Source organism: Calliphora vicina, chromosome 2 (assembly GCF_958450345.1).
Source record: "Calliphora vicina chromosome 2, idCalVici1.1, whole genome shotgun sequence".
Lineage (NCBI taxonomy): Eukaryota > Metazoa > Arthropoda > Insecta > Diptera > Calliphoridae > Calliphora > Calliphora vicina.
In genome coordinates, this window is record NC_088781.1 from 136929545 (window position 1) to 136956196 (window position 26652).

At 30.1% G+C, this 26652-nt stretch overlaps 1 protein-coding gene across 1 annotated transcript in view; it reads left to right on the forward strand.

Annotated features, from left to right (window-relative positions):
* The window catches only part of LOC135950898 (uncharacterized), a 315472-nt gene that overhangs the window by 159770 nt on the left and 129050 nt on the right, over positions 1-26652 (forward strand). The window contains exon 6 of the mRNA XM_065500422.1: positions 4799-4904. Within this exon, the coding sequence (XP_065356494.1) occupies positions 4799-4904 (106 nt within the window). The remainder of the gene's footprint in view (positions 1-4798; positions 4905-26652) is intronic.

Here is a 26652-nt window from a genome sequence, read left to right on the forward strand (position 1 = left end):
ATGTTACTCTTTTGAACAATTCTGAAAACTTTATCAAATACTTTTTAAATATTTGTTGGTTATTTGTTTTATAAATTTTTTGTAATCGTTTTACTACAGTAAAAATCTTGCAATAACTACCAGTTCATCATAAACCTTCTTTCCTTTATTTATAGAATTATTAATAAAATTACCTATAATTTTTCTTATACAAATTCTCTAAGAATTTAATCTCTGTTGCCTATTTTCCTGGCATTAATATTTATTTTTTTTTTCTGCTTTCATACTCAATTATGGTAATTGCTATTTTCTGTAATTTTTGTTATAAGTAATAAATAAATACATAAATAGCATATTTATTCGTTCATTAATAACACTATTCATCATATACTAGCACAAATATTTCTGCTGATTTTTCCTTTTTTTAGTTTTGCTATTTTTAATATTCATAACAAAGTTTTTAATGCAAAAAACCAAGGAACACATCCATACAAGTTTACTCGTCTTTACTGTTCTTAACAATAATGTTGATAATGATGGTTAAAATGGTTGGTTTATTCCTTTATTTGCTTCTTGTTTTATTTTTTTTTTTTTGTTACACAACCCTTGAAATAATGATGAACAACAGGATGCCCACCAACAATAACAAAAAATATTAATTATCTTTTATAACACACATTATGCGGTTGTGTTTCCCGGCATAGAATTATAACAAACAAACCAACAAAAAAAGTTTAAGAACAACAATAATGTAAATAACAATAAGAACTGGGGAGGGGAAGAGAAAGAGGAAGTGCAAAAAGAGAGGAAAAAACTGTGTTAAACTGAAGCTTAAAAACCGCTAATTGACTTCACACTCCCTTTAATGGCAGCAAGTTATAATGTTAACTAGTAGGTGTACACGCAGAGAAAAATGTTGTTAAATAAGTTTAAATTTTTGTAGTTTTGAAAACTAATAGTTTTAATTTTTAACTCTTATTATTTTTCTCTCAGTGTACTTCCACTATTACTAGCATATGTCCAGTCATTTTGTAGCTCAGCTTACAAAAAAAATAATTTACTATTGTTTTCACATTAAGTAAAAAGTTTAGCTGTTGTGTTTGTTTCCTCCTGCTATATGTATACTTAACTGAGATATTAGTTACATTATTGTTGAGCCCCTCTGGGCATTTACTCCTGCCACTTTTCTTAGCTTATCAACCAGACAAAATGTAGCGGCCATACTATAAGTATGAGTATTTGCTATTTATGCTCTAATTTATTGTTATTTTTCACACATTTCTATAGAAATGAGCTGGTTATGGCTAGAAAATTTGTATGCATTAAATGAAAATACAAAAAATAAAACCCAGTGAACAAAAAATATATGCAGACTATTAAGAGCATTCTATACAAAATCATTTAATAGTCTTTATAAGCTATATAGTTACCTAATATAAGTAAAAATTCAAATAAAATTTTTTATTTAAAAAAAAAACTTTTTAATGAAATTTTTAAATTGTAAAAATTTTCTAAATATTTTTGAAAAAAATACAATTTTCCTATAAATTTAAATTCAATATTTTAATCTTTACTTAAAAATTAAGAAATTACAATACAAATGCACTACATTGTTTTTCACATCCCATTTTTTTAATTTCGGTCTACTGTAAGGCCCACTGTGCTTACTTTTTGAGTAATTAAAAGTCCTAGTCTACAAGCCTAGTTCATACTCTATGTATATGCCAAATTTTGTTCGAATAGGGCTACAAGTTTATAAGTTATACAATAAATAACATTTGTTAAACCCTAGAGCGTATGATTAATATTAATTAATGCATTAATTTACAAAAATTCATATAAGTCTTGTTATAACAATGCTAGCAAGACTTTTTTAATGTATTTTAAAAGTAAACATTAGCACAAATAATATGTGATAGAATATAAATAAATAAGATAAATTTCAATAATGGAAATTTGCCAGCAAAAACGAAAAATTTTTAAAAAAAATTTAACTTAATGAAAAATTAAATGAATTAAGAAAAAATATATTATTTACTTCAATTCAGTCAAATCTCAGGTAACATTTACAAATATCGTGTATGAGCTCCAAAGCTGTTCACACTTGAGTTAATAAATTTTGACAGCCAGCCGGGATTCGTACAAAATAGCAATAAATTGAATTTTCTAAAGGTTTGTTTCTCATTTGTATATGTTATAAACTTAAGTTTTCACTTTGATTGCAAAATAACAAGATATGTTCCACAAAAATTGTTCACACCGAAAATGGTTTGAATAGGAACTCTATACATCCCAACATGTGTAAAGTATGAGTATCATAAAACAATATTACAGAAGCTTGGTTTCTTTGCCACTTGCATTCAAGATTTTATGCCGATCGCTTTAGTATTCTATAAGTTATATAATTCTGAAAATTTATTCAGCTCTAGAGCGTATGATTAATATTAATATGGACACATTTTTTGAAATCTTAGGACCTTTTTTACTTTTTATATAAAATTATTTATAAGAAAATACTAGCTATTGGGCCCACTGTGTCAAATTTTAAATTTCAGCTAACAACATTCTAAAAGCCTAGTTCATCTGTTAATTGCATACTAGGTTTGATAAAGATCTGTGCAGGAGTTTAACAGTTCTATAAATAATAAAATTGTTTCAGCTGTAGAGCGTATGATTAATATTAATATGTGGGTAAAGTTGGAAAAATTGATATAACTATTTTTCTAATAACTATGGAAAGCTTCTTTTAACGAATTATTAAAGAAAACAGTATGATAAATGATATAAAAAGAAATATGCAACCTAAACTTAAATTTCTTAAAAAAATATTTGAGTTAAATTGAAAAAAAAAAAATCTGCTAATTGAATTAGTAATACTATATCCCTATTTTGTTTTAAGAATATAAATTTCTTTACTAAATTCAAACAGTTTTCACAACATTTGTAAAAGTAAAGAGACGTAAAAGCTTTTCAAACTCATGTTGTTTATCTTTGACAGCCAGCAGCTCAGCCTGTATTCGACTTAGGTTATTACAAATAAATTTTACTAAAATTTCACGCCCTTTTTTATAATTCCTAACCTTATCTAACATTCTTTTCAAACTGCTAAGTAGTTTATACAATAAATTTTAAGAAAATTTTGAATTCATGAACTGTTCTATTTAGCTTTAGTCTAGTTCTCTGTATGTTGAAATGTTGAGCATCTGCTGACAATTTTCTACCAGCTGAGTTTCTAATTTATTAGTATACCAATTTTTATATTGATAGCTGCAGTAGTTTTTAAGATCTGCCATATTATATTTATTAAGTACTACGGCGTATGATTAATATTAATTCATGAAATAAATTATAAAAATCGTCATAGATTTCTTTCCTAGAATGTTAGCAAAATATTTTGATTGAATTTGGAAAGTAAACAATGTTATAAATAAAATATAATACTTACTAAATAATTAGAATGTCAGCAAAGAAAATTTGTGAGTTGAATGCCCATAATTTTATTTAAAAAAGAAATCTGTTTAATGAAAAATTTACTAAATTTTAATAAACTGCAATTTGAACGTAATTGTGTCTTAGTAAAATTACTTTGTTTTTCGTTTGTAAATGTTACGTGATGTATAATTTTTCACACTCTACTACTAAGAAATTCAAATGGTAACAAATTAAATATCCTGCAGATTTAGTTTCTCGTTAATACGTTTATATAAATCAGCTTTCAATCTCATAAGAATTCAAGAACATATGTATATGTACCTTGAAGTTATTTATAAATTGTTCTATATTTGGCATGCTGTGGGCCCACAGTGCTTATACTTGGAGCATGTGATTACAAATTAAATTTCCTTAAAGTTTAGATTATCCTTAATAAGTTTTTTATAAAACAGCTTTTAATCTGATTAGAATTCAAGAACATAAAATTTCTCATACTTGCAGTTGTCTGCTTTAGCTTGCTGTATGGCCCACTGTAATTATACTTGGAGCATGTGCTTACAATATTTTTCAAGCTTAGTTCCTACTCTATTTGTAGTCAAAGTTTTGTTTTAATCGCTGCAGTAATTTAGAAGTTCTATATATATAATCATATTTTAAGCACTAGAGCGTATGATTAATATTAATACATGGGTTAAGTTACAAAATTCAATATAGCTTTTTTTCTAAGAATGCTAGCTAAATTTTGTCACTGAAATTGGAAAGAAAATACAAGCACAATTAGTATATTAAAAAATTTAAATAATTAAATGGAAAATTCTAAAAGAAAATTTATAAGCAAAAAAAAAAAATAAAAAAAATTAAATAAAAAATTTCTCAAATTGCTTTCAATAGCCGAAGTAAAATATTTTTTGCAGAATTAATAATTCTGTTGTATTGCATTGTTCGCTGGGTTGTTTTCATACTTCAATTATAGTATTCATGCTTCAGTACCCATTATTCTAGTTCGTATAGATGTGGCTATGTGAAAATTAATGATACTTTGTGAAATGTGTATCTATCTCTATATGTTTTTGTGTTTTATTTCAAGCCAGTCCACAAAAGTTCAAGTGCAAGTGGAGTGTTTCAATGTACAACATTCATTCACAGTCATATGGTGGCCAGAGAATGAATAAATGAATGTATATATACATTTAATGTATGAGTGAATTTATTGTTTTCGTATGCATTAATAATGAGAGTAATATTGGCAATATTAGTAATTAACTAGTTATTAGAAATTTTCATGTTTTTCTATTTAAATAATATTGTTTTTATTTTAATGTTGGGATTTATTTTTAATATTTTTAATAATAACTAAATACTTTTTTAATTGCTTGTATATTTACAGAGAAATCTGGACCACTGTTTTGCCACCAGAAACTAAAGATGTGTTCACCGCCATATTGGGTATATCAAAAGCCAATCGTTTGGATGAGGGTATTTATACTTGCAAGGTGAGTAACAGAAACTATAAAGACGAAAATTAATAAATTTGTTAATAAATGAATTTGGCTTGAAAGTGACTTTAGTAATCAATTTTTAATATCGGTATCAAATAAATCAATTTTCTATTTATTGATTTAATATTTTCCATTATAAATCTTTTTCGAAATTTTTTTTTTAATTTTGTTTAAAAAATTTCTTAAAGAAATTTCATTATTTTTATTTGTATTCTTTAATATATTAATCGTGCTGATGTTTACTTTTAAAATTCATTGAAAAAGCTAAGCTATCACTTTTGGATACGAAATTATAGTCATTTTTTGAGTTCAACTCATGAATTAATATTAATCATACGCTCTAGTGTTAGTATATAATAATATTTATATAACTTTTGAACTACTAAAGCGCTTTAAACAATAATCAGCATACAAAAAGAGGAGAAGCTAAGCTTGTTAAATATTATCAGACCATACTCATAGCTTAAGCACAGTGGGCCCTACTGGCATTCAAAATGGACCACCTCAAAAACATATTCCATTTGATTAAACTTTTAGTTATAAAGATCTTAAATTCTAGTTTCATGTAAAACTAAAGTAAAGAATGTTTATGAAAAATTTGTAAAAGTTTAATTTATAAAAACCTTATGGAATTTAGGTTAAGCATAGGGTGCCATAATGGACTCAAGTGTGAAAAAAAAAATTAAAAAACTTTTTATAGCTATTTTTGTTAGTTCTTAAGATTACTTATATTTAGTCTTAATTTTCTTGAAATTATTAAATTTTTCATTAATTTTTTTAACTTAAAATTTATTTTTCTTTTCAATCTTCACAAATTTGTTTTAATTTTAAAGATTTATTTGAAGCATTATTTTAATTAACCATTTCCAACACTCATTTATATTCATTTATTTCCTTAAATTTTTAAGTTTTCTTTTTTTATGTACAATATCCTTTAACTTCTTTATAATATCCTTATTTAAATATAGCCCTTATTATTCTATTAATATTCTTTAATTAATGAAATGACCAATTTTGTTTTCCAAGTATTTGCCAGCCTTTTGTAAGGACACGTTTAGTAATTTCCGTTTTTTTTCCAACATCATAAAACTAATTACCAAAAATTACAAAAGGATTTTTCATCTTTTATGCTATTTTTTTTTTGTTTGAATAATTTTATATTTAAACTGCAAATGACCATGATAATGCTAATGATAATGAGGGGTTTGTAAGAAGATGAAAAAATAACGCCAAAAAACTAAAGGACATTTCAAAGGAAATTAAGCTTAATTAAAGCACTCATATCCTCAATTTACACAAGATTAAGAAGGGTTTTTAATAAAACAAATAAAAGGATAATTTTTAAGGGCTATTAATTGATAAAGAAAAGGAAGTATGCTTAGTTGGAGAAGAATTGTTAGCTAAAAAATTTAATTCTTAAAAAGGATAACGCCAAAATAAAATACTCCTACAAAGTGCCACAACTTTTATATCACAAAATATAAAATATTGTTGTTTAATTTAGTTTAATAGAGGTCCCACTGTTTTACAATCCAAGCTCCTCCACTATTTTGTTTCTATGTTTTATTTATGACCACTCAAAATTCACTTCAATCTAGCAAAAATTCAAATATGCTCTTTATTTTCCACTTAATGTCTACTTTGGCTTACTGTAGGGCCCAATGTACTTAAATTTAGACAATCTGCTTACAACATTCTACTAACTTAGCTCCTCCACTATTTATATTCTGGTTTTCATTTAATTCTATGTAGCAGTTTGTAAGTTCTATAAATATTACTATTTTCGAAACACTAGAGCGTATGATTAATATTAATTCATGGGTTAAGTTCAAAAAAAGCTTATAACTTTTTTTCTAAGAATGATAGCAAAATTATTTTAATGAATTTGAAAAGCAAACAGCATCTCAATTAATATGTTTTGCATTATACAGAACAAAGTAACATTTGCTTGAAGAAAATTTTTGAGCCAATCAGAAAAAAAAAAAAGAAAGACTTAATGTCTTCTTTGTCTAACTATATGGCACACTATGCTTATATTTAGACAATCTGCTTACATATTCTACTTACTTAGCTCCTCCACTATTTATATTTTGGTTTTCATTTAATTCTATGCAGCAGTTTGTAAGTTCTATAAATATTACTATTTTCGAAACACTAGAGCGTATGATTAATATTAATTCATAGGTTAAGTTCAAAAAATGTATATAACTTTTTTTCTAAGAATGATAGCTAAATTCTGTAGAAGAAAACAGTATCGAAAATCAAATATAATGCATTGTAAAGAACAAGCTAACATTTTCTAGAAGAAAATGTGGGAGCAAATCAAAAAAAAAAAAATTAAAAAAATCTCAAAATTTGGTAATCCACTGCTTATGATTAGCATACTTCCTATTTAAATTTATCGCCTCCCTTTTTTATACAGCTTAATGCAGATTGAGATTAATAGGCCTAATTTGTTTATAAATATCTTTTGAATACATAAAAACTCAAAGATTACTTTGTGTAAAATGATTAACAAACATTATTTTAATAAAACGATAATGTATAATAGAGAACAATTGAAAAATATACAAAATGAAATCTGAGAAAATGCTTGCAAGATTTGTTTTACAATTTGTGTAAATTTTCTTTGAAGTTTTAAAATAATTAAGAATGGTTAGCGGTTAAAAAGAGTCTTAATATTTTAACTAATTTATAAAATTAATATTAAATATCAGTCTACAAAATATTTTAAACAGCAATACTTTTTCTTCGACCTCAAATCATTCTTTATTATTTTAAAAAGAAGATTTCAATCATAAAATTGCTTAATTGTTAAAAAAATATTTAGGATAATACTTTAATTACTTAGTAGATTATCATAGACTAGACCATGGACTAGACTAGAAGATAGACTAGACCACAGACTAGACCACAGACTAGACCATAGACTAGATCATAGACTAGACCACAGACTAGACCATAGACTAGACCACAGACTAGACCATAGACTAGACCATAGACTAGATCATAGACTAGACCACAGACTAGACCATAGACTAGACCACAGACTAGACCATAGACTAGACCACAGACTAGACCATAGACTAGACCACAGACTAGACCATAGACTAGACGATATACTTGAATATAGTCTAGACCATATACTAGACCACAGACTAGAACATATACTAGAACATAGACTACACCACAGACTAGACCATAGACTAGACGATATACTTGAATATAGACTAGACCATAGACTAGACCATAGACTAGACCACAGACTAGACCACAGACTAGACCATAGACTAGACCATAGACTAGACCACCGACTAGACCATAGACTAGACCATAGACTAGACCATAGACTAGACCATAGACTAGACCATAGACTAGACCATAGACTAGACCATAGACTAGACCATAGACTAGACCATAGACTAGACCATAGACTAGACCATATACTAGACCACAGACTAGAACATAGACTAGACCATAGACTAGACCACAGACTAGACCATAGGCTAGACGATATACTTGAATATAAACTAGACCATAGACTAGACCATAGACTAGACCATAGACTAGACCACAGACTGGACCATAGACAAGACCATAGACTAGACCATATACTAGACCACAGACTAGAACATAGACTAGACCATAGACTATACCACAGACTAGACTATAGACTAGACGATATTCTTGAATATAGACTAGACCATAGACTAGACCATAGACTAGACCACAGACTAGACCATAGACTAGACCATAGACTAGACCACCGACTAGACCATAGACTAGACCATAAACTAGACCATATACTATCATATAAACTAGAATATAGACTAGACCCTAGACTAGACTATAGACTAGAACATAGACTAGAACATAGACTGGAACACAGACTAGACCACAGACTAGAACATAGATTCTACCAGAGACAGACTATAGACTAGACCATATACTATTATTTCGCTATAAAATAAATTATTTCCTACTTTATTTTCAACACATTTTTATCTAAGATTTAAACCTACAAAAACTTACACTGGCCAACATATCTAACTCCGACATAACAAGGCAGCCACAAACACTTGAATATTTTTTTTTTACGTTACCCATAAATTGGTATTATTTGTAATTTAGCATAGAATTAAACTCAATATACAAAAGAAATCTACAATGAATGCATAAAAGTACTACAAAGGTTGTGCAGAAATTGTTTTATGACTCCAGTAGTTACCCAGCTTTATACATAGATAAATATATACAAATATTCTTATATATTATTCAACATATTTGCACGTTTCAATATATTTTCCTGTACCCGCAAATTTAGTTAATTTATTTTGCTGCCAAGACCTCAACACAATACAAGTAAAATGAACAAGAAGAAAAAAAAAACAGAAATGCGACACAAAAATAGGATTCTTAATCCCTGTAATAAGAGTTTGTTAAATTGTAGACGAAAAAAAATTTAATAAAATAAAAGAAAAGAAAAAGCAAATGAGAGCATAAAAAATATATAAATAAACGATTGAATGAATGAAGGAATGAATAAATGTTTAAGGATTAAATTTTCTTAAGCTTTTTGTAGGGGAATATTAAATAACCTGCAGCCAAAAAGAAAATGAATACAGAAGTGTATTAAAATAAATATGAATAATGGAAAATTCACATTATTTTATTTATGTAATACTAAACATTTTTTTCAAAATAAAAACAATTTTTTTAATTAAACTTAGTGGAGATAAAGGATATATGGTAGATAATTGAAGATTAATTGAAGATAAAAAATATTGAAAAACCCAGAAGACATCTAACAAGTCAGTTGTAATAAGGGAAGGTACAAAAGCTTAAGAGTTTAAATTGACCACACTATAGACTATATCACAGGCTAGGCCATAGACTAGACCAAAGACTAGACCATAGACTAGGCCAAATACTAGACAATAGTCTACACCATACACCAAATCATATACTAGACCAAAAACTAGACAATCGACTAGACCATAGACTAGACCATAGACTAGACCATAGACTAGACCATAGACTAGGCCATAGACTAGGCCATAGACTAGGCCATAGACTAGACCATAGACTAGATCATAAACTGTACCATAGACTAGACCATAGACTAGACCATAGACTAGACCATAGACTAGACCATAGACTAGACCATAGACTAGACCATAGACCAGAACATTGACTAGAGCATGGACTGGACCATAGACTAGACCATAGACTATACCATAGACTAGACCATAGACAAGACCATAGACTAGACCATAGACTAGACCATTGACTAGACCATAGACTAGACCATAGACTAGACCATAGACTAGACCATAGACTAGACCATAGACTAGACCATTGACTAGACCATAGACTAGACCATAGACTAGACCATCGACTAGACCATAGACTAGACCATAGACTAGACCATTGACTAGACCATAGACTAGACCATAGACTAGACCATCGACTAGACCATCGACTAGACCATAGACTAGACTATAGACTTGACCATCGACTAGACCATAAACTAGGCCATAGACTAGACCATAGACTAGACCATAGACTAGACCATAGACTAGACCATAGACTAGACCATAGACTAGACCATAGACTAGACCATAGACTAGACCATAGACTAGACCATAGACTAGACCATTGACTATACCATAGACTAGACCATAGACTAGACCGTAGACTAGACCATAGACTAGACCATAGACTAGACCATAGACTAGACCATAGACTAGACCATAGACTTGACCATAGACTAGACCATAGACTAGACCATAGACTAGACCATAGACTAGACCATAGACTTGACCATAGACTAGACCATAGACTATACCATAGACTAGACCATTGACTATACCATAGACTAGACCATAGACTAGACCGTAGACTAGACCATAGACTAGACCATAGACTAGACCATAGACTAGACCATAGACTAGACCATAGACTAGACCATAGACTAGACCATAGACTAGACCATAGACTAGACCATAGACTAGACCATTGACTATACCATAGACTAGACCATAGACTAGACCGTAGACTAGACCATAGACTAGACCGTAGACTAGACCATAGACTAGACCATAGACTAGACCGTAGACTAGACCATAGACTAGACCATAGACTAGACCATAGACTAGACCATAGACTAGACCATAGACTAGACCATAGACTAGACCATAGACTAGACCATAGACTAGACCATAGACTAGACCATTGACTATACCATAGACTAGACCATAGACTAGACCGTAGACTAGACCATAGACTAGACCATAGACTAGACCATAGACTAGACCATAGACTAGACCATAGACTTGACCATAGACTAGACCATAGACTAGACCATAGACTAGACCATAGACTAGACCATAGACTTGACCATAGACTAGACCATAGACTATACCATAGACTAGACCATTGACTATACCATAGACTAGACCATAGACTAGACCGTAGACTAGACCATAGACTAGACCATAGACTAGACCATAGACTAGACTATAGACTAGACCATAGACTAGACCATAGACTAGACCATTGACTAGACCATAGACTAGACCATAGACTAGACCGTAGACTAGACCATAGACTAGATCATAGACTAGACCATAGACTAGACCATAGACTAGACCATAGACTAGACCATAGAATAGACCATAGACTAGACCATAGACTAGACCATAGACTAGACCATAGACTAGACCATAGACTAGACCATAGACTAGACCATAGACTAGACCATAGACTAGACCATAGACTAGACCATAGACTAGACCATAGACTAGACCATAGACTAGACCATAGACTAGACCATAGACTAGACCATAGACTAGACCATAGACTAGACCATAGACTAGACCATAGACTAGACCATAGACTAGACCATAGACTAGACCATAGACTAGGCCATACTCTGGATCGTTGACTACACCATAGACTAGAAAGTATACGATACCAGAGAGTAGGCATTCACTCCACCACAATTTTGCTTTTGAAAGTCTGGCCGATTATATATCCAGCATTTTGGATATTTTTCATATTTCGTTGTTAAATTTGTAAGAATTTTGATGTCTAAATATGTTGAACTCTTTTGTTCCCATACAATTTTCTTTAAATTTTCCATATCTTAAATATTTGCAAAAAAAAAACTGCATAAAACGTTCACAACCTGTTCAAGATAAAAAAAAACACATAAAAATGTACAAATGTCTATAGAAATCTTTATATGACAAAAATAAAACTAAAAACCTGTGACTTGGTGTTTTAGTTCTTTTTTTGTATTTTGCCTCTATTTATATACACATCATAATATTACAACAAACTCGAATGAATTTGAAAGGATATAGAAAAATAACATGAACAAAAAAATAAAGAAATAATGTGTAACTGACATACATTTTAATAAATGCAAAATGCAACATCATGTTACACTCACACACAAAAACATACCCACACATAAAACCAGCAATTGTTATGAAAAAAAAGAAAAAAGAGAATTTTGTTTAAATAAAAAAAAATAAGAGAAAAAAACTTTGAGTTAAAAAATATTCAAGTGTAACGAATGCACTCACTTGACTTGCTTGCAATTGCCAACATACAAACAACAAATGTAGCAACAATAACAACTACAACAACAACAATAATGGCATTTATTGTGGGTGTATTTATTTTTTATTTTATATTTTTTTTTATATTTTGTAACATAAACTTTAAAACAGGCAACATACATATATAAGGCAGCCAACATAAACATTATGGTGGCCCATATTTAGCAATTTTCATTTTCCTGCTCGATTTTTTCTAATCTAAAATGCTGAAATTGTGTTCTTTTCTGCCATAATTAATGCCTTTATTCTGCCTTTTACCCTTTTTTGTGTACTTCTTTTCAAATAATGTTGCCCTAAAACCCCGAAAATATGCTACATGTTTCACCCCTAATTTTATCAAAGGCCGCACTTTTTAGGAGGACATTTTATTTTTGACAATAATTCCAGAACATAGGAACAAAGTCCAAAATAAGCCCGACCCTAATGTATAAAAATAGTTTATGTGTACGAGCATGACAAAGAACTTGTATGCATTTAACAATTTGTAAAAGTCTGTATGTCACTCAAAAATGTTGTAGAATTTCAAATAATAAAAAAAAACAACCTACATCTCTCACATCCAAGCATAACTTTAATAAAATGTTTACATATAAAAACTTTTAAAACTGGTTTAAGAATTTATGAGAGATCGTGTAAAAAGAGAGTGGAAAAATAAATCTATTATCTCTCAGTTAAAAACACCGTTTTTTACTCTTCTTGTTAATGCTTAATTCATGTAAAGCTACACTTCAGAGAGTGTATGCAGTATATGTGTGTGTTTAACGGTGTTCATGTTGTTGAATGTGTTGACATTAACATGTAACATGTAACCAGCAGCAAAGTATGCAGTAGTTTTATTTCTTTAACATATAAAAGTTTCTTTTTCTCTACATTACAAAAATACAAATGCAGCAAAGTAAAAACTTAGGAACACATTTTCAAAATGGAGGATTTTACAGCAAAAAATTTTCATAGACATGAACCAGACCATAGTTAAGAACATAGATTAGACCGCGGAATAGACCATGGGTACACATAGGTCTACGATTTAAGTCAAAATTTAACTACATAAAGACCTATGATTGAAGCTAAAATTGAACTTCATAAATACCAACAATTAAAGCTAAAACTAAACTTTATAAAGACCTATGATTGAAGCTAAAATTGAGCTTAATAACGATCTTCTGTTGAAGCTAAAGTTAAGCTCTATAATGTCCTATGAGTGAAGCTAAAATTGAGCTTAATAAGGATCTTCTTTTGATACTAAAGTTGAGCTCTATAAAGACCTACGATTGAAGCTAAAATTGAACTTCATAAAGACCCACGATTGAAGCTAAAATTTCACTTCATAAAGACCCACGATTGAAGCTAAATTATAACTAAATAAAGACCTAAGATAAAGAAACTAAAATTGAACTTCATAAAGACCAACGATTGAAGTTAAAATTGATCATTATAAGTACCTTCTATCGATGCTAAAACAGAGCGCTATAAAGACCTAAGATTGAAGCTAAAATATAACTAAATAAAGACCTACGATTGAAGCTAACATTGAGCTTAATAAGGACCTTCTATTGACGCTAAAATTTAACTCTACAAAGACCTACGATTGAAGATAAAATTGAGCTTAATAAGAACCTTCTATTGAAGCTAAAATTAACTCTACAAAGATCTACGATTGAAGCTGAAATTCAACCTTATAAAGACCTACGATTGAAGCTAAAATTGAGCATAATAAGTACCTTTTATCCAAGCTCAAATCGAGCTTTATAAAGACCTAAGATTGAAGCTAAAATATAACTAAATAAAGACCTACGACTGATGCTAAAATTGAGCTTAATAAGGATCTTCTATTGAAGCTAAAATTGAACTTTATAAAGACCCACGATTGAAGCTAAAATTTAACTCTATAAAGACCTACGATTGAAGCTAAAATTGAGCATTATAAGGCCTTCTATCGAAGCTAAAATTGAGCTTAATAAGGATCTTCTATTGAAGCTAAGATTTAACTTTATAAAGACCCACGGTTGTAGCTAAAATTGAACTTCATAAAGACTCACGATTGAAGCTAAAATGTACCTAAATAAAGACCTACGATTGATGCTAAAATTGAGCTTAACAAGGGTCTTGTGTTGAAGCTAAAATTGAGCTCTATAAAGACCTACGATTAAAGCTAAAATTTAACTTTATAAAGACCTACGATTGAAGCTAAAATTGAGCATTATAAGTACCTTCTATCGAAGTTAAAATTGGGCTTTGTAAAGCCCTACGATTGAAGCTAAAATTTAATCTCTCAGTTTTGCCCAAAGTCATGCACTTCTTTTTTTATGTGATAGTGATGATTTTCTCAGGCTCATATCTTGCAAACAGTTCGGAATTTTGATTTACTGTCTGAGGCAAATTTTTAGCCCTAGTCATAAAGAATAAAAATTGTGAAAATATAAAATCAAAAAAACTTCATATTCAAGATCAAAATAGCAAAAAAAAAAAAAAAAGATTTATTTTACCATTTTTCCCCTGCTCAGATCCATAGGTAGCAAACTGTTAAAAATTCAAGGAAACAATCAACTACAAAAATGTACCTAAGATCTCAGTAAACAACTTTCTAGAACATATAAACTTCCTAGGAATAATACTTAACACCGTTTAGGTAGGTCAATATAAGTTAGTAAGAAAAATAAACTAAAGGAATTAAGTGTTTTGGGTCATAAACTATCAAATTATTATAAACTAAAGCATACTTTTAGGCAGTTTAAAAAAATGTATTTTTAAATTTATTTCAAATTTTTAAAAGTTTTTTGGGATTTTTAAACAACAATAAGTTGTTTCCTTTCGAAACTATTTTAAAAAAGTTTCCTATCTATTATGAGCTGCTGAAATCTGGCCATGAAACAAAATACAAGCTAAAAATATGAAAAAATCCCCAATATATAAACTAGGCATATTGTAATATGCGTATGAGTAATATGCAATTTTTCTACGAATTACATATTACTCATACGTGTGAATAGTTTACAAATTCTCCTGAAGTCAATTTATTTTCAAGTTTCTGTCTAAATGTGTTGATTGCAGCTGCATAATTGCTTAAAAATAACGTATATATTTCATTTAACTTATTTCTCATTGTTTGCAATTTGGCATTGTTTTGATTACAATACTATTGTCTGAATTCTATACATAGTTAATTAAATTATTATATAAAAAAATGAGAATTTAAAATATAATACCTTAAAGTATAAATATAATACACAATAATCCATATGGTAGATTTACATATCGTAAGCTAAAATGTGTTTTATATTGAATTTAAATGAAAATATTATAGTTTATGTAATGTATTTTTAAATCTGATTCATTTCAATTTAAAATGTTTTAATTTTTCGCATTTCAGCTGGCGATATGTATGCATAATTTTATCTATATTCTAGTTTCCAATTCATTTTCTATGTTTTTCCAAATTAAATAAAACTTTTAATACAATAGAGAAATTGTAAAATACTGTATTTTTTTATGCATTTATGCATTTATGTTTTTTTTTTTTTTTGTTGCTCCATTTCTCTGTGTTTGCATGGTTTAACACATAATAAAATCTTAATTCTAATTTAATTTAAATGTTAAAATGTGAATGTGTAACCTTAAGGAAACCGACACACACAATAACACTCTCAGGAATTTTGTAAATATTCATTTATATATTTTGAGGTAAATGCGAAAGTGTTGAAGTATACTTGATTAGTTTTAAAACTAAAGAATAAATTATATAATTAGTTTATTATGTATGCTGGAAAAATGTTCAATTTAAATTAATTTATGTAGAAAAGATTTTGTTTAAAATTTGGATTTAAATTAGCAAGAGTTAAAGGATTTATAGGATTTTGAAAATTCTGAGGTAATGTAGAGAGAAATACAGAGTTTATAGGATAGAATAACAATTACTTAATACAAAAAAGTACTAGTTTGACCAAATAAATCATAGCAAGGACAAGCATGATGCCAGGAATATTCAAAGAAAATAAATAGCTAAACAATTTAATGACCCAAGTGAGGCTTTCATCGGATATACATAGATGCTGGTAAAATCTAAAGTCTAGTCTATATTTTAGTCTAGCCTAAGGTTTAGTCTTTGGTCTAGTCTGTGGTCTAGTTTATAATCCATTTTGTGGTCTAGTCTATGGTCTTGGTTTATTCTATAGTCTTCTACTGTCCAGTGAATGATCTAGTCTATGGTTTAGTCTAGGATCTAGTCTATGGTCTAGTATATGGTCTAGTCTATAGTCTAGTCTATGGTCTAGTCTATGGTCTAGTCTATAATCTAGTCCGTGGTCTAGTCTATGGTCTAGTCTATGGTCTATTTCGTGGTCTAGTCTATGGTCTAGTCTGTGGTCTAGTCTATGGTTTAGTCTACTGTCTAAACTATGGTCTAGTCTATGGTCTAGTCTATGATCTAGTCCATGGTTTAGTCCGTTGTCTAGTCTATGGTCTATTTCGTGGTCTTGTCTATGTTCTAGTTCGTGGTCTAGTCTACGGTCTAGTCTACTGTCTAGACTATGGTCTAGTCTATGATCTAGTCCGTGGTTTAGTCCGTTGTCTAGTCTATGGTCTATTTCGTGGTTTAGTCTACGGTCTAGTCTATGGTCTAGTCTATGGTCTAGTCTATAGTCTAGTCTATAGTCTAGTCTATGGTCTAGTTATGGTCTAGTCTATGTTCTAGTCCACTGTCTAGACTATGGTCTAGTCTATGGTCTAGTCTACGGTCTAGACTATGGTCTAGTCTACGGTCTAGTCTATGGTCTAGTCTATAGTCTAGTCTATGGTCTAATGTATGGTCTAGTCTATGGTCTAGTCTATGGTCTAGTCTATGGTCTAGTCTATGGTCTAGTCTATGGTCTAGTCTATGGTCTAGTCTATAGTCTAGTCTATGGTCTAGTCTATGGTCTAGTCTATGGTCTAGTCTATAGTCTAGTCTATGGTCTAGTCTATGGTCTAGTCTATGGTCTAGTCTATGGTCTAGTCTATGGTCTAGTCTATGGTCTAGTCTATGGTCTAGTCTATAGTCTAGTCTATAGTCTAGTCTATGGTCTAGTTATGGTCTAGTCTATGTTCTAGTCCACTGTCTAGACTATGGTCTAGTCTATGGTCTAGTCTACGGTCTAGACTATGGTCTAGTCTACGGTCTAGTCTATGGTCTAGTCTATAGTCTAGTCTATGGTCTAATGTATGGTCTAGTCTATGGTCTAGTCTATGGTCTAGTCTATGGTCTAGTCTATGGTCTAGTCTATGGTCTAGTCTATGGTCTAGTCTATAGTCTAGTCTATGGTCTAGTCTATGGTCTAGTCTATGGTCTAGTCTATAGTCTAGTCTATGGTCTAGTCTATGGTCTAGTCTATGGTCTAGTCTATGGTCTAGTCTATAGTCTAGTCTATGGTCTAGTCTATGGTCTAGTCTATGGTCTAGTCTATGGTTTAGTCTATGGTCTAGTCTATGGTCTAGTCTATGGTCTAGTCTATGGTCTAGTCTATGGTCTAGTCCGTGGTCTAGTCCATGGTCTAGTTCGTGATCTAGTCTATGGTCTAGTTTACTGTCTATACTATGGTCTAGTCTATTGTCTAGTCTATGGTCTAGTCTATTGTCTAGTCTATGGTCTAGTCTATGGTCTAGTCTATGGTCTAGTCTATGGTCTAGTCTATGGTCTAGTCTATGGTCTAGTCTATGGTCTAGTCTATGGTCTAGTCTATGGTCTAGTCTATGGTCTAGTCTATGGTCTAGTCTATGGTCTAGTCTATGGTCTAGTCTATGGCCTAGTCTATGGTCTAGTCTATGGTCAAGTCTATGGTCTAGTCTATGGTCTAGTCTATGGTCTAGTCTATGGTCTAGTCAATGGTCTAGTCTATGGTCAGTCTATCTTCAGTCTATGGTCAGTCTATAGTCAGTCTATGAACTAGTTTATGTTCTAGTTTATGGTCTAGTCTATGGTCTAGTCTATGGTCTAGTCTATGGTCTAGTCTATGGTCTAGTCTATGGTCTAGTCTATGGTCAGTCTATCTTCAGTCTATGGTCAGTCTATAGTCAGTCTATGAACTAGTTTATGTTCTAGTTTATGGTCTAGTCTATGGTCTAGTCTATGGAGTAGTCAGTGGTCTAGTTTATGGTCAGTCTATGGTCAGTCTATGGTCAGTCTATGGTCAGTCTATCGCCAGTCTATGGCCCAGTCTATAGTCAGTCTATAGTCTAGTCTAGTCTATGATCTAGTCCGTGGTCTAGTCTATGGTCTTGTTCGTGGTCTAGTCTATCGTCTTGTTCGTGGTCTAGTCTATCGTCTCGTCCGTGGTCTAGTCTATGGTCTCGTATATGGTCTAGTCTATGGTCTAGTCTATGGTCTAGACCGTGGTCTAGTTTATAGTCTAGTCCGTGGTCTAGTCTATGCTCCAGTTCGTGATCTAGTCTATGGTCTAGTTCGTGGTGTAGGCTATGGTCTAGTCGACTGTCTAGACTATGGTCTAGTCTATAGTCTAGTCTGTGGTGTAGTCTATAGTATAGTCTATGGTCTAGTCTATGGTCTAGTCTTGGGTCTGGTCTATGATCTAGTCTGTGGTCTAGTCTATGGTCTAGTCAGTGGTCTAGTTTGTGGTCAGTCTATGGTCAGTCTATAGGCAGTCTATGGTCTAGTCTATGATCTAGCCTATGGTTTAGACTATGATCTAGTCCGTGGTCCAGTATATGGTCTAGTCTACTGTCTAGACTATGGTCTAGTCTATGGTCTAGTCAGTGGTCTAGTTTATGGTCAGTCTATGGGCAGTCTATCGTCAGTCTATGGTCAGTCTATAGGCAGTCTATGGTCTAGTCTATCGTCTAGTCCGTGGTCTAGTCTATTTTCTAGTCAGGGGTCTAGTCTATAAGCAAATTTCGTGATTTCTGTTAATCTGCAATCTATTTTACCGACTTTCAAAAGTTAAGTTTCTAATCCTGTCTAATATTACTGTAAGCCTGTCATTGAAGTCAAAATATTTGTCATTTAATTCTAAATATTTAGCAAAACGATTAAATAAAACTCTTCTGCCTTTAAACAACATTCTACAAAAAAACCTTATTTAGCAGATTTAAATATAATTTCTTTTCTTTTTATTGCCAATGACATTCTTTCCCACTTAAAAGTTCTGCAAATGTAGCCAATACTTTTGTTATTTAAATGATACCACTTCCACAGTCATTACGACTGCATATAACAACTCAAGTGTAAAGAAAAAGTTCTTTTACCTTTTCAAATTGATGGGACGGCAAATTCAAATGCTACAACAAATCATCATCATTTAAACAGCATCATCATATCCAAAGTCTTATAAAATATTTACATATATAGAAACATAGATATCAACGACTTTGTATAGAAATACAAGTTATACGTTTTGAAAGCCTTAACAAAATATTAGACCAGACAGTTTTTGCAAAAGAAAAAAGAGTAAAAAAAACACCCAATGTATCATCAGTATTGACTTACAAACCAATCAACCTAAAAAGATCAATGAACCAACTATCTCATAAAAAAACGAGAATAAAAAACATGAAATCTAAAAGCTAAACATGAAATAGAAATAGACACAAAACAAATGGAAATAAAATTCAAATAAAAATATATCAAATAAGGGTGAAAAAAAAGAAAACAACTCCTACCATTTGCAAAAAAAAAAAACCTATATTGACAATTTTATTTGAAAAAGAAAAAAAAATATATGAAAAATGTTTTGCTATTTATTTAAAATAAACAAGAACTTACAGATGTATAAAAAAAGTCAAGTTAGGTACACACATGTTTAGATTGGTTAGCAGACATTTAGACATTAAGTTATTTCTGGCCAAAAAAGTGGGAGTTAGGCTGGTGATTTGATAAGTTTATTTAGTTATTTTGTGATGTTTTAGTAATATAATCGATGCTAGGTAAATATTTGTTAAATAAATTTCATTTATATTTACTGGAAACAAATGACACGTTTATAAATGTTTTAAAATAACAAATTTAGATAAAAGAAAAAAGTTTATACAAAAAAAAATTTTTTTCATGTGAAACATGTTTTTAGAAATTTATTTCATGCACTTAGAGCAGAAACTAGAAAAAAATCTCAAAGAAAAATATTACTCAAAATCATTATACATAAGGGTTACTTTTGTTTTCTCTTAGTTTTTCTTAATACAACATTCTCAACTGAGTTAGGTTTTTAAAAGGAGAGTTTCCGTTCTATGAGTTTCTATCTATGATTTATTTTGTAAAAGAAAATAACATTTTAACTGGGTTTTTAAACTAAATTTTTAATTTAAAAAGTATTTTCTATGTTACACAAAGTAATTCTCTTGGTAGACCAAAACAATTTAAACAATTTTAGTTTTAAATATTTAAATATATTTTCTATAGTCTTTTGTAAAAAAGAAATACCTAGAAATTTAGCTTAAACAATATGTTACTATGTTTAATAGATAAACGATTGGAAAACCAACTAAAAGTGTTTATTTACAGATTTCTTTTCATTTAAAAAATTTAGTTAAATTTTAGTTTCAATCAATGTACTTCAATCTAAGGTCATTGTGTAGTTAGCGATTCATATATTTAAATTAAAACAAGTAAGAAAGTATGGTCGGTCAAGCCCGACCATATAATGCCCTACACTAAGTAAAAGTGCTAAAACCTTTTTTTTAAATTTCAATAATTTATATTTTTGAGTGATTTTCGGAATTGGGCCTTATATGGGAGCTATGACCAATTATGGACCGATCACCATGAAATTAGGTTGTCTGATTTATGTCTATATTAAAGTTAACTGTGTTGAATTTTGTGTGTATACCAACATTTTTAAGCGATTTATGCATGTTAAAGTGATTTTCGGAAGCGGGTCTATATGGGAGCTATGACTAATTATGGACCGATCGTAACAAAATTTGGTGACATGAATTTTGTATATATAAAACTTATTTGCAGCGCAATTTGTGGAGATACATTTATAAATTAAACATTTATGATCGATAAAGTTCAATTTCGGAAGGACATTTGTATGGGGACTAGGTGAAATAATGGACCGATTTCAGCCAGTTTCAATAGGCTTGATCCTTGAGCCGAAAAAATAATATGTACTAAATATGATCGAAATATCTTCAAAATTGCGACCTGTACTCTGCGCACAAGGTTCACATGGACAGCCAGCCAACCAGCTTCAACTATAGGCCTCACTGTGCTTCAGTTTTAGTTGCAATCGCAGGTCTTTATAAAGCTCAATTTTAGCTTCAATCGTAGGTCTTTATAGCTCAATTTTAGCTTCCATAGAAGATACTTATTAAGCTCAATTTTAGCTTGAATCGTAGGTCTTTATAGAGCTAAAATTTAGCTTCAACAGAAGATCCATATTAAGCTCAAATTGAGCTTCAATCGTAGGTCTTTATTTAGTTTTATTTTAGCTTCAATCGTGGGTCTTTGTAGAGTTCAATTTTAGCTTCAATTGAAGGTCCTTATTAAGCTCAATTTTAGCTTCAATCGTAGGTATTTATTTAGTTATATTTTAGCTTCAAGCGTAGATCTTTATAATGCTCAATTTTAGCTTCAATCATAGGTCTTTATAGAGCTAAACTTTAGCTTCAACAGAAGATCCTTATTAAGCTTAATTTTAGCTTCAATCGTGGGTCTTTGTAGAGTTCAATTTTAGCTTCAATTGAAAGTCCTTATTAAGCTCAATTTTAGCTTCAATCGCAGGTCTTTATTTAGTTATATTTTACCTTCAATCTTAGTTCTTTATTTAGTTATATTTTAGCTTCAAGCGTAGGTCTTTATAAAGCTCAATTTTAGCTTCAATCATAGGTCTTTATAGAGCTAAACTTTAGCTTCAACAGAAGATCATTATTAAGCTTAATTTTAGCTTCAATAGAAGGTCCTTATTAAGCTCAGTTTTAGCTTCAATCGTAGGTCTTTATAAAGTTAAATTTTAGCTTCAATAGTGTGTCTTTATAGAGTTCAATTTTACCTTCAATAGAAGGTCCTTATTAAGTTCAATAGAAGGTCCTTATTAAGCTCAATTTTAGCTTCAATCGTAGGCTTTTATGAACTTAAATTTTAGCTTTAATAGTGGGTCTTTATAGAGTTCAATTTTAGCTTCAAGAGAAGATCCTTATTGAGCTAAATTTTAGCTTCAATCGTAGATCTTTATTTAGTTATATTTTAGCTTCAATCGTAGGTCTTTATAGAGCTAAACTATAGCTTCAACAGAAGATCCTAATTAAGCTTAATTTTAGCTTCAATCGTAGGTCTTTATAAAGTTAAATTTTAGCTTCAATAGTGGGTCTTTATAGAGTTGAATTTTAACTTCAAGAGAAGATCCTTTAAGCTCAAATTTAGCTTCAATCGTAGGTCTTTTTTTAGTTATATTTTAGCTTCAATCATAGATCTTTATAGGTCTTTATGAAGCTCAATTTTAGTTTCAATCGTTGGTCTTTATCAAGTTCAATTTTAGCTTCAATCGTAGGTGCTTATTAAGCTCAATTTTAGCTTCAAACCTAGTTCTTTATTTAGTTATAGTTTAGCTTCGATCGTGGGTCTTTATGAAGTTCAATTTTAGCTGCAATCATTGGTCTTTATAAAGTTAAGTTTTGGCTTCAATCGCAGGTCTTTACAAAGTTAAATTTTAACTTAAATTTTAGGTCTTTATAAAGTTAAATTTTAGCTTCAGTCGAAGGTATACATATATTTCAAATTTAGGTTCAAGAGTAGATCTTTATAAAGTTAATTGCCATTTTAGCTTCATGGGTGATTTGTAAAAATTAGTCTTAATTTCAATCGTGGGACTTTCTAATGCTAAATTGTAGCTTAAATTTTAGGGTTTCATAAATCTTAATTTCAGGTTCAGTCGTAGCTCTTTCTAATGTTAAGTTTTAGCTTGAATTTTAGGTCTGTATCTAGTTTAATTTTAGCTTAAATTACGGGGGTTAATAAAGATAAATTTTAGCTTCAATCGATAAATTTTCAGCTTTAATGTAGTTCAATTTTCTCTTTAGTGGTAGGTCTTTATAAAGTTAAATTGTAGCTCCAATTGTGGTTCCTTGTGGAGTTAAATTAACCTCCAAATTAGTAGGCATTTTTATAAACCAATTTTAGCAACAATCGAAGGTCTCAATGAAGTTAATGTAGGCCTCACTGTACTTCAGTTTTAATTTCAATCGCGGGTCTTTATAAAATTAAATTTTAGCTTCAATCGTAGGTCCTTCAATCGTAGGGCCTCACTGTACTTCAGTTTTAGTTTCAATCGCGGGTCCTTATAAAGCTCAATTTTAGCTTCAATCATGGGTCTTTATAAAGTTCAATTTTAATTTTAATCGATGTACAATTCCTTCAATCGTAGAAATTTGTAGAGTTAAATTTTAGCTTTAGGTTTTTAAGTTGTTCAACTTTATCTTTTTGGACACTCTTTATTAATAATAGAATTATCTATATCTTTCTAAAATACTATTGGTTTTCAATGACAGCAATTTCTTATTGGATATCATCATCATCGCCTGCACTGCAATTGCAAACGGAAACAATTTAGTTTGCTTATTGTAGGGTATATCCTGCTTCAAATTGTTGTCAATTTTATTTTTCAATTTGTCCTTATTTTTTAAAGCATTCCAATTTCCAACAAATTGTATAAATATTTAAAGCGGAAATCATAGAATGCAACAAATAAAAATGCAAAGATGAAAAGACAGTGAGAAGTAAATTAGATTTAGAAAGGACTAAAAATCTAACAAAATTATAATATTTAAAGTTTCTTCGTTTTTCCCCAAAAGCAATGAAAAATCGTTAGCAATATCTAAAAATTAATATTAAAATCGAATTACGTCACATTTAATCTCCATATTTAATAGTTTACGTGTTACAATATTCAGAATAGCTGCCCCATTATGCTTTTACATGTATTCTGAATTAAATATTCTATGTTGTATTTCAGCCATCATCTTTATGCGCATCTAGAAAACTATGATTTTATTCTATTGATTTTTGCTGTAAACACAAACCAAGATAGATAGATGTATTACATTTTACCCCTGCACTCATATTCATCTAAATAAATTTATGCTGAATGCAATATGTTTAGGAATAATGTATGAACTACTCGTATATATAATATTAACAAGCAGCAACATTTACTATAGTTATATATAAAATACTCAAGAAAAATTGATAAAAAAATACGTAACTTTAGTAATGGAATTATGTATGAGTTTGTTAAGTATATGAAAGTATTTGTTATTGAAACTGATTTCTGCTGGTCTATTGAATACTTTTTATTTACTTCGAACATAATACTTAGAATAGAATGTACAGATTGTATATTAATACTTTTTATACAATAAAATACAAAAGAAAAAACAATAACAACAAAAATCATTGATCATTTTTTTTATATATTAAATTGTTTATGGCTTTTTATGTTTTGGAGAAAATATATTTTTAAGATGAAAATCGATTTTATATAAATGATGTTAAGTGAAGCTTTAAAGATCTAAGAATTTTGCAAAACGAAATGAGAGTCAAGTTGTCAGTTTATATTAATAATCTTACGTTTTTACCTTTTAAAAATGGTGGTTTGTTTTCTTTAAATAAACCGGATACTTATATTACACTCAATGTACAATAATGCAGTCAATGTTAATTCGAAAAGAACCTATGATAAACTAAAACTCCGACTGCAACCTCTGCCTTTGTTTATATACAGCGCCATCTTCATTCCAGTAGCATCCTGAGAGTTGTTAAAGGACAAAACTAGAATGTTCGAATTCTAGAGCTTTTAGCAGTTTCAATGATAATGTCGGCAGCTTAAACATTTAGTGTTGCCATATTTACAAACAATAATCAACTCAAAGCTTTTATTCAATGTTGTATGTTTTACAGCTATGATAATTGCTGTTAATCTGGAACCCCAAAGATTTGGGGTTCCAAAAAAGTGATAATTTTCTCAGGATCATATCTTGCAAACAGTTTGGAATTTTGATTTACTCTCTGAGGCAAAGTTGTAGCTCTTGTCATAGATAACAAAAATTGTGAACACATAAAATCAAAAAAACTTCACCTTCAAGATCAAAATAAAAAAAAAAACATTTTTTTTACATTTTTTCCCATGTTCAGGTCCATAGGTAGCAAAACGTTCAAAATTCAAGGAAACAGTCAACTACAAAAATGTACCTATGATCTCAATAAACAACCTTCTAGAACATATAAACTTCCTAGGAATGATTCTTAATACCGTTTAGGTAGGTCAATATAAGTTAGTAAGAAAACTAAAGGAATTAAGTGTTTTGGGCAATTAACTCTTAAATTAATATAAAATAAAGCATACTTTTAGGCAGCTTTAAAAAAATTTATTTCGAACTTTTTAAAGTTTTTAGCGATTTTGATCCTGAAGATGAAGTTTTTTTGATTTTATATGTCCACAATTTTTTTAGGACAAGGGCTACAATTTTGCCTCAGAGAGAAAATCAAAATTTCGAACTGTTTGCAAGAAATATTGTTACGTTTTAACCTTTTTAAAACGCTGGTTTATTTCCTTTAAATAAACCTGATACTTTTGATTGCAAATAAAAGCCGTTTAGTAGTTTAAAAATTGTAATAAATCTTTATTTATTTAAAATGTACAACAACAGAATTAAATAGTCACTCAGAGTTTTTTTATACACTTTAATAAATTCGCAGAAATAAAGACACACTTTATAATGTTCACGAATTCAATTGAAAAACACAGCACACTTTAAGGCACTCACGACTGCAACCTCTGCCACTATTTATAACACTGCGATCTGCACTCTAGATTGTTCTTTAACTGTCAAAATTCGAATATTCTAGATCTTACTAATACATACGCCATCTGTGGTGTACTTTCTACAATGTTCTTTAACTGAATATTCGAATTCGAATACAGCGTTGCCAACTTACGATCAAATCAACTGAAAGCTTTTATTTATTAATGCCCACAGATATGTTACAGTTTGCTATTACAGCACTGTTATTTGAAAGCATTATGCTACTTTTAAATCAGCCCTTAAAATCGTTATATTTGAATTCAAGTACAATTTCGTAACAATATATATTATGGAGTGTCTAAAAAACGGTTTTTACCTTTCTTAAAACA